General features: G+C 48.1%; 1 protein-coding gene across 1 annotated transcript in view; it reads left to right on the plus strand.

Annotated features, from left to right (window-relative positions):
• LOC148473242 (multifunctional procollagen lysine hydroxylase and glycosyltransferase LH3-like) overlaps positions 1 to 6,667 on the plus strand; it is a gene marked incomplete at its 5' end in the record, with an annotated part of 33,539 nt that extends 26,872 nt beyond the window's left edge. The window contains 3 exons of the mRNA XM_088459914.1: positions 5,048 to 5,194; positions 5,307 to 5,432; positions 5,638 to 6,667. Of these exons, the coding sequence (XP_088316040.1) occupies positions 5,048 to 5,194; positions 5,307 to 5,432; positions 5,638 to 5,793 (429 nt within the window). The remainder of the gene's footprint in view (positions 1 to 5,047; positions 5,195 to 5,306; positions 5,433 to 5,637) is intronic.
• Between the last annotated feature and the right edge of the window lie 3,689 nt (positions 6,668 to 10,356).

Genomic DNA, 10,356 nt, shown 5'->3' on the forward strand with positions numbered 1-10,356 from the left:
CCAGTCACTTTCACTGGTGGTTCTTATGGATGGGAGACAGTTGTTGGTGCCTGTCACTGGTGGTTCCTTATAGATGGGAGACAGTTGTTGGTGCCAGTCACTGTCACTGGTGGTTCCTTTATAGATGGGAGACCGTTGTTGTTGGTGTCAGTCACTGTCACTGGTGGTTCCTTATAGATGGGAGACAGTTGTTGTCGGCGCCAGTCACTGTCACTGGTTGTTCCTTACAGATGGGAGACAGTTGTTGTCGGCGCCAGTCACTTAAACTGGTGGTTCCTTACAGATGGGAGACAGTTGTTGGCACCAGTCACTGGTGGTTCCTTACAGATGTGAGACAGTTGTTGGCACCAGTCACTGTCACTGGTCTTTCTTATAGATGGGAGACAGTTGTTGTCGGAGCCAGTCACTGTCACTGGTGGTTCCTTATAGATGGGAGACAGTTGTTGTCGGTGCCTGTCACAGTCACTGGTGGTTCTTTATAGATGGGATACAGTTGTTGTCGGCGCCTGTCACTGTCACTGGTGGTTCTTATAGATGGGAGACAGTTGTTGGTGCCTGTCACTGCTGGTTCCTTATAGATGGTAGACCATTGTTGTTGGTGTCAGTCACAGTTACTGGTGGTTCCTTACAGATGGGAGAGAGTTGTTGTCGGTGCCAGTCACTGGTGGTTCCTTACAGATGGGAGACAGTTGTTATCGGAGCCCGTCACTGTCACTGGTGGTTCCCTATAGATGGGCGACTGTTGTTGGTGGTGCCAGTCACTGGTGGTTCCCTATAGATGGTAGACAGTTGTTGTCGGTGCCAGTCACTGGTGGTTCCTTACAGATGGGAGACAGTTGTTATCGGAGCCAGTCACTGTCACTGGTGGTTCCTTATAGATGGGAGACAGTTGTTGTCGGCGCCAGTCACTGTCACTGGTTGTTCCTTACAGATGGGAGACAGTTGTTGTCGGCGCCAGTCACCTACACTGGTGGTTCCTTACAGATGGGAGACAGTTGTTGGCACCAGTCACTGGTGGTTCCTTACAGATGTGAGACAGTTGTTGGCACCAGTCACTGTCACTGGTCTTTCTTATAGATGGGAGACAGTTGTTGTCGGTGCCAGTCACTGGAGGTTCCTTATAGATGGGAGACTGTTGTTGTCAGTACCAGTCAGTGTCACTGGTGGTTCCTTATAGATGAGAGACAGTTGTTGTCGGTGCCAGTCACTGTCACTGGTGGTTCCTTATAGATGAGAGACAGTTGTTGTCGGTGCCATTCACTGTCACTGGTGGTTCCTTATAGATGGGAGACAGTTGTTATCGGCGCCAGTCACTGTCACTGGTGGTTCCTTATAGATGAGAGACAGTTGTTGTCGGTGCCAGTCACTGTCACTGGTAGTTCCTTATAGATGGGAGACAGTTGTTGTCGGTGCCAGTCACTGGTGGTTCCTTATAGATGGGAGACAGTTGTTATCGGTGCCAGTCACTGTCACTGGTGGTTCCTTATAGATGGGAGACAGTTGTTGTCGGTGCCAGTCACTGGTGGTTCCTTATAGATGGGAGACAGTTGTTGTCGGTGCCAGTCACTGTCACTGGTGGTTCCTTATAGATGGGAGACAGTTGTTGTCGGCGCCAGTCACTGTCACTGGTGGTTCCTTGTAGATGGGAGACAGTTGTTATCGGAGCCAGTCACTGTCACTGGTGGTTCCTTATAGATGAGAGACAGTTGTTGTCGGTACCAGTCAGTGTCACTGGTAGTTCCTAGATGGGCGACTGTTGTTGGTGGTGCCAGTCACTGGTGGTTCCCTATAGATGGGAGACAGTTGTTGTCGGTGCCAGTCACTGGTGGTTCCTTATAGATGGGAGACAGTTGTTATCGGAGCCAGTCACAGTCACTGGTGGTTCCTTATAGATGAGAAACAGTTGTTGTCGGTGCCAGTCACTGTCACTGGTGGTTCCCTATAGATGAGAGACAGTTGTTGTCGGTGCCAGTCACTGTCACTGGTTGTTCCTTATAGATGGGAGACAGTTGTTGTCGGTGCCAGTCACTGTCACTGGTGGTTCCTTATAGAATGGAGACAGTTGTTATCGGTGCCAGTCACTGTCACTGGTGGTTCCTTACAGATGGGAGACAGTTGTTGTCGGTGCCAGACACTGGTGGTTCCTTACAGATGGGAGACAGTTGTTATCGGAGCCAGTCACTGTCACTGGTGGTTCCTTATAGATGTGAGACAGTTGTTGTCGGTGCCAGTCACTGGTGGTTCCTTATAGATGGGAGACAGTTGTTGTCGGTGCCAGTCACTGTCACTGGTGGTTCCTTATAGATGGGAGACAATTGTTGTCGGCGCCAGTCACTGTCACTGGTGGTTCCTTGTAGATGGGAGACAGTTGTTGTCGGCGCCAGTCACTGTCACTGGTGGTTCCTTATAGATGGGAGACAGTTGTTGTCGGCACCAGTCACTGTCACTGGTGGTTCCTTATAGATGGGAGACAGTTGTTGTCGGCGCCAGTCACTGTCACTGGTGGTTCCTTATAGAAGAGAGACAGTTGTTGTCGGTGCCAGTTACAGTCACTGGTGGTTCCTTACAGATGGGAGACAGTTGTTGTCGGTGCCAGTCACTGGTGGTTCCTTACAGATGGGAGACAGTTGTTATCGGAGTCAGTCACTGTCACTGGTGGTTCCTTATAGATGAGAGACAGTTGTTGTCGGCGCCAGTCACTGTCACTGGTGGTTCCTTACAGATGTGAGACAGTTGTTGACACCAGTCACTGTCACTGGTGGTTCCTTACAGATGTGAGACAGTTGTTGGCACCAGTCACTGTCACTGGTCTTTCTTATAGATGGGAGGCAGTTGTTGTCGGAGCCAGTCACTGTCACTGGTGGTTCCTTATAGATGGTAGACCATTGTTGTTGGTGTCAGTCACAGTTACTGGTGGTTCCTTATAGATGGGAGACAGTTGTTGTCGGTGCCAGTCACTGTCACTGGTGGTTCCTTATAGAAGAGAGACAGTTGTTGTCGGTGTCAGTCACAGTCACTGGTGGTTCCTTATAGATGGGAGACAGTTGTTGGTGCCAGTCACTGTCACTGGTGGTTCCTTATAGATGGGAGACAGTTGTTGTCGGTGCCAGTCACTGTCACTGGTGGTTCCTTATAGATGGGAGACAGTTGTTGTCGGTGCCAGTCACTGGTGGTTCCTTAGAGAATGGAGACAGTTGTTGTCGGAGCCAGTCACGGTCACTGGTGGTTCCTTAGAGAATGGAGACAGTTGTTGTCGGAGCCAGTCACGGTCACTGGTGGTTCCTTACAGATGGGAGACAGTTGTTGTCGGAGCCAGTCACTGTCACTGGTGGTTCCTTATAGATGGGAGACAGTTGTTGTCGGTGCCAGTCACAGTCACTGGTGGTTCCTTACAGATGGGAGACAGTTGTTATCGGTGCCAGTCACTGGTGGTTCCTTATAGATGGGAGACAGTTGTTATCGGTGCCAGTCACTGGTGGTTCCTTATAGATGGGAGACAGTTGTTATCGGTGCCAGTCACTGGTGGTTACTTACAGATGGGAGACAGTTGTTGGTGCCAGTCACTGTCACTGGTGGTTCCTTATAGTTGGTAGACCATTGTTGTTGGTGTCAGTCACAGTCACTGGTGGTTCCTTATAGATGGGAGACAGTTGTTGTCGGTGCCAGTCACTGTCACTGGTGGTTCCTTTATAGATGGGAGACAGTTGTTGTCGGTGCCAGTCACTGGTGGTTCCTTAGAGAATGGAGACAGTTGTTGTCGGTGCCAGTCACGGTCACTGGTGGTTCCTTACAGATGGGAGACAGTTGTTGTCGGAGCCAGTCACTGTCACTGGTGGTTCCTTACAGATGGGAGACAGTTGTTGTCGGAGCCAGTCACAGTCACTGGTGGTTCCTTATAGATGGGAGACAGTTGTTGTCGGAGCCAGTCACTGTCACTGGTGGTTCCTTACAGATGGGAGACAGTTGTTGTCGGAGCCAGTGACTGTCACTGGTGGTTCCTTATAGATGGGAGACAGTTGTTATCGGTGCCAGTCACTGGTGGTTCCTTATAGATGGGAGACAGTTGTTATCGGTGCCAGTCACTGGTGGTTCCTTATAGAAAGTGAAAGCATGAGGATTTTGTTCAAATTTTGGTCACAACGTGTAAGCCTGCAGCCCAGCGTTAGGGCTTCCTCAATGTCTGCTTGTTTCTTCACTATTAAATGTGCTGTAAATACCTTTGAAAATGCAGCTAAACTCATCTCCCAGGTACAAGGTTTATAACATTAAGACAATGTCAGACCTGTGAGCCTGAACCAAAAAAAGGTTTTATATAACCTGGATTACCACTTGTATATCCTGGATTAGCACTTGTATAGCCTGGATTAGCACTTGTATAGCCTGGATTAGCACTTGTATAGCCTGGATTAGTACTTGTATAGCCTGGATTAGCACTTGTATAGCCTGGATTAGCAGCAGTCATGGTAATAGGCAAAATTGAGGTGGGGAGGGGGACAGAAAAATGTAATATTTGCCGAGTGGCTGTCTGTCTACGCAGTTGATAAACCTCTGACAGTTGTAACCCAAATACTCCGATCTTCAAAGATTAGCCGTCACCGGGGCCTCTCAGCGCATTCCTGTTGTCGCACTCCTGGGTGATCCCCCCCGTATCCATCGCAAGATTGGTGGTATTTTTACTAAGTCGGAGGGTTTGACCTCAAAATTTAAAGCGGTGCTGATCCGAAGTGCAAAGCCCATCACTCTAAATGTATTTCTCCAAATGAATCTATCCCGTAACAGGATCTCTGTAGAGGATTAGCGGAATGTCGCTTAACCCGTCCCTGTGTAGACACGGATTTCCATTCCAGCATAGACTCCCTCAGGTGCTGAGGGAAAGCCGTGGTGAGATGGCACTTGGTAGGGATGAGGAGGGGTGCCAGCTGTGACCTTTATTATATGACCAGTTACTCCTATCTCTGTGTTTATCTGCATAGTGTCCTTATGCCAAGCGCATCTAGACTGTCCCCTTCTCAGTTCCCACTTTCTGTGCCACCCTCCCTCCCCCCAGGACCAGCGCCTGGCTGGCGGCTACGAGAGCGTCCCCACGGTAGACATCCACATGACCCAGGTTGGATTCCAGGAGGAGTGGTTAAAGTTCCTGCAGGAGTACATCGCCCCCGTCACTGAGAAAATCTTCCCCGGCTATTTCACCAAGGTAACCTAAACACCCGGAGTGCTGGGTCAGTTATTGCTAAGGGGGCTACTTCCTCATTGTAATGTATATCGCTACCTGGGGAACCTACAATCACCGATCTCTCCCTCATCAGGCAAAGGCGCTTCTCAACTTCATAGTCCGATACCGGCCAGACGAGCAGCCCTTCCTGCGTCCTCATCATGACTCCTCCACGTTCACCATCAACGTCGCCCTCAACAGGAAAGGGATTGACTATGAGGTGAGAGCACTATCAAGACCCTCGTTACCCCCCTTAACCTGTTACGTCACAGTCATCCCCAGCTCCTGTAACCCATGATATCCCTACTCGCGTCACTCCAAATCCTCACACGTCTTTCGTCTGTTTCCCGGCCCTTCCTCACGTTCCTCTCATCTTTACCCCCTTCCTGCCCCTTGTCTCATCTTCCTCTCTCTCACCCACTCAGGGCGGCGGGTGCCGATTCATCCGCTACAACTGCCAAGTGGAATCTCCGCGCAAAGGATGGTCCTTGATTCACCCGGGCCGGCTAACCCATTACCACGAGGGCCTCCCCACCACCGTGGGGACTCGTTACATTATGGTGTCCTTCGTAGACCCTTGACCCAAAGCTTCCTCCACCACACAAGTAAGGACACTGCGCCCGAGAGAAGAAGGACACCTAATCTGTCTCACCGGCTGAACCGTGTAGTACCAGATGTGTCAGATTTACCCGTTCATCTCCGATGGCGGCGTGCGGGCCAATTAGGACCTTCTGGTGAACGACAAAGCAAGATGTCATCTATAATCACTGTACGAAGGCGATGGCCAGTGTGCCGTCAGATCGTTTTCTCTGTCGATGATTTTTTTTTTCTCCCAGTGTTGCCGATTAGTCAACTACTACAAACATTTCAATACTTTAAAACCTGCGCCATCGTGCGCAATTTTCCCACCTCTCCAGCTTGGGCCTAAAGGACAATGTCACCGCTTCTATCCCCGAGACACAATACGGCGAGAACGGCCGTGGTTACGCTTCTATAACGATTCTACTTCTACCAACACAAAATCATCAGTCATGACCAGGACCCCAGTGATTACCTCGCGCTGCCTTCATTTTGCCTTTTTTTTTTTTTTACTTTTTTTTTTTTGCACATAAAAGCCAAATTATTTGCACAGTGGCCACAAATCGGCAGAGAGGGTTCTTTTCATAACCATTTCAAGCTTTCAAAGTTTAATTAAGTGGACACCAGGGAAGCAGCGCCCCACATATCGGGACCGCACCTTAATGGGGAAACACTGAGTCAGTGGCCGAGGGGAGGGGGATGGGGATGTTGCTGATTTTAATTGAGTTATAAAGTGCATTTGCTGGCTTTGTACAAAATGCTTTAAATTATTTGCTGCCTAATTATCATTTTTATTTTTTTTTTTAAATAGAAATAATTTTACAGACAATCACGTATACACGTTGTACATTGTTGAATAAAATGTTTCTCTACCTTTTTGAGAAGGTGTCATGGTTTTTATTCCCTATTTGAGAAAATCCACCAAGAAAAGAATAAAGTAGTAAACCATACTATCCCCTCACATCCTGCCATCCTCAGAGGGGCAATGCCCCCAGTATCCCCTCACATCCTGCCATCCTCAGAGGGGCAATGCCCCCAGTATCACCTCACATCCTGCCATCCTCAGAGGGGCAATGCCCCCAGTATCCCCTCACATCCTGCCATCCTAAGAGGAGTAATGCCCCAGTATCCCCTCACATCCTGCCATCCTAAGAGGAGTAATGCCCAAGTATTTTCTCACATCCTGCCATCCTAAGAGGGGCAATGCCCCCAGTATCCCCTCACATCCTGCCATCCTAAGGGAGGCAATGCCCCAGTATCCCCTCACATCCTGCCATCCTAAGAGGAGTAATGCCCCAGTATCCCCTCACATCCTGCCATCCTAAGAGGAGTAATGCCCCAGTATCCCCTCACATCCTGCCATCCTAAGAGGAGTAATGCCCAAGTATTTTCTCACATCCTGCCATCCTAAGAGGGGCAATGCCCCCAGTATCCCCTCACATCCTGCCATCCTAAGGGAGGCAATGCCCCAGTATCCCCTCACATCCTGCCATCCTCAGAGGGGCAATGCCCCAGTATCCCCTCACATCCTGCCATCCTAAGAGGAGTAATGCCCCAGTATCCCCTCACATCCTGCCATCCTAAGAGGAGTAATGCCCAAGTATTTTCTCACATCCTGCCATCCTAAGAAGGGCAATGCCCCCAGTATCCCCTCACATCCTGCCATCCTAAGGGAGGAAATGCCCCAGTATCCCCTCACATCCTGCCATCCTAAGAGGAGTAATGCCCCAGTATCCCCTCACATCCTGCCATCCTAAGGGAGGCAATGCCAGATTATCTACTCACATCCTGCCATCCTAAGGGAGGCAATGCCCCAGTATCCGCTCACATCCTGCCATCCTAAGAGGGACAATGCCCCAGTATCCACTCGGAATCGGTATGATTTACCGCCGGACCCATGCCCGGCGGTTGGAATCCCGACAGCGGCATCCCGTCAAAGGTAAGTATTCTCTAACCTATTTCTATCCCCTAACTCTAATCCCCCCTCTAAGTGTCTAAACCTAACCCCCTTCCCCGCCGCCTAAACCTAAGTCCCCCGGGGGGGGGGGTGCCTAACCCTAAGTCCCCCTCTCCGGAGGTGCCTAAAGCTAACCCCCCTTCCCCTAGCCTAAGCCTAACCTCCCGGGGGGGTGCCTAACCTAACTCCCCCCCCCCCCCCCCGCGCGGCTATCCGCGCCCGGCGTCCCTTCGTTCGGGATGCTGGGCGTTGGGCTCCCAGCGTATGTCTAATGACAGGCGTCGGCATATCGACACCTGTCTTTAGACCCTTGCCGGGATATGACAGTCGGGAAGCCGGCTGTCGGGATTAGGTCCACCGGCTTCTCGACTGCATACCATCCGCTCACGTCTCTGCCATCCTATGAGGGGCAATGCCCCATTATCCCCTCAGATCCTGCCATCCTAAGAGCACCACCTGGACTCCACCTCCCCTGGCCCATCACCAACTCAGTAGATTGAAAAGCTAGACATTGTAAGCAGTAGTTTCAGGTGGGTTCAAACTAAGAGATCACAGATGGGTGGATTCCCAGAAATGATACTTAAATTTACACTTTTATATTCAATTTGTTTCTTTATTATAATACTTTAGCTACATTTGTCGATTTAATTCAGTAGATACAGCATTCACATCAGCAAATCCAGGAGCCCTTCTCTCAGCATCTAGAGACTGGATTATGTTCAAATGTCCTAGCACTTCTGTCTGCAGTCAGTGTTATTCCAGGAATAAGGCTAATTCTATACTGACACATTACAGCTTATATAGGCTGTTTCTGAGAGAAAAACTCCTGAGTAGGCAGTTTAACAGGTATAAAGGTCACTTTTAGAAATATACATAATATTAATAGGCAGTAGGGGGCACTGTTGCCTCAATTATGAATATTGGAATTCATATCTCAATAACAATGTTTATGGCATTTATTTTGTATTTGAAGGTAAGACCATGTTGACACAGGCTTAAGTATGTTTGATTACATAACTAAACATTTGCAATAGCTAACTAGTTAGCTTTCTAAAACATTGACATATACTGAACTTTGTCACAATCTGTATATGATGCAAAAATGACTGAGAGCACTGAACATCAAAATGACTTGAAAACTCAGTTTTGGTTACTCCTGATACAGTAGTGAATGTGACAAGCCATAGACATGAGCGTTCCCTGCTGGTTAGTAAGTGAGAAGCCTAGAGCAGATCTTTTTTCCCAGGTGGTCTCCTGGACATGCCCTGGGAGCAGAGAGTCCAGTCATTGCTCTCATACTACTGTATAATAACAGAGATCGTTGCTATTTCATGCAGTGTAGCCATGAGCTTATTAGATCCAAAAACATTTGGGGAAAGAAGTTTCCTCACTGCACCCGAAAAACTGTATGCAAGTCTATAGGAGGATGAACTCATTAGCCAGATCGCCGTGAATTTAAATGTAATTTATGTCCCCAGCCCCCTGAGAGGGAGGAGCTAGTTTGTTTCCCTACCTTACTAAGTTGTTATAAGCAGCACCACAGCCAGCAATAGCATGTAGACCGGCAGTTTACACGTGCGATGTACGTGATGACATCATGCAGCGCACGCACGCCTACTTTCTTTGTGCGCGCTGTGCTGTGCCCAAGATTTGGAGCAATGGATGAGCTGCCTCAGCCGCGCACCACCATGCCAGTTGGAGGACCAGCCGAACAGTGACAGAGCCAATTGTCAGCTCCCTATCCCAGATGTATGCGAGGAGGGCGCAAATGTGCGCCTAACACCGGCCCTGCGGACAGTTATACTCAGCTGATACAATTGTATATTATAGGGTATAAATTAGTAATATACCATCACCCTTTAATGTAAATACTACCTAAATACATGTTGCTTTGAAAAACGACTGGCAACAGTAATGAACCAATGTTACACTGTCTCGATACCTATGATTACAATGCCAGATTAATACAATGAAGAGTATCTGGTCACAGCTATGAATTAATGGTGAACTGTTTACAGGCATATTAACCAATTACCGTGTAGCATTTTCTTGCTGCTTATTTGAATGACGGGAACAATCTGTTCCCACATAAGGTCAGAATATTGTACTAATGCCACAAATAGTTCAGCAATAGATCGGCGGATGCTAAAGGTGCGTACACACGTAATGTTTTTTTTTTTTACTTTTTAACTATAATGACGTCGTTATCGATAAATCGTTTAAAAAATAGTTTTTTTGGGGGGTGAACGATAATCATCCAAGCACGCTCCCATTTTTAGTTTGTAGTTCATCGTCCATTCTGACTGTCCAACATAACGATTTTCATTCAGAAAATCGTTCATGTTGTACAGAATGAACGATGAACGATGTCCATTCACTGTATGCATGATTAAAAAATCGTTCATCGTTCATGAAAATTGTTGACAAAATCGTTCATTAATTTAGTAGCCAACGATTTTTGTAAACTATTTTTGTTAACATTTTCAAGGGAAAAACTGAACGAAAATCATTGGTTACTAAAATCGTTACGTGTGTATGCAGTTTAAGAGATTACCTTTATATCATATACTTTCTAGCTGCTGTATTTCTCACTAATACCCTAAAGGGG

This window comes from Taudactylus pleione, unplaced genomic scaffold, assembly GCF_031769625.1.
Source record: "Taudactylus pleione unplaced genomic scaffold, aTauple2 ptg000949l, whole genome shotgun sequence".
Taxonomy (NCBI): domain Eukaryota; kingdom Metazoa; phylum Chordata; class Amphibia; order Anura; family Myobatrachidae; genus Taudactylus; species Taudactylus pleione.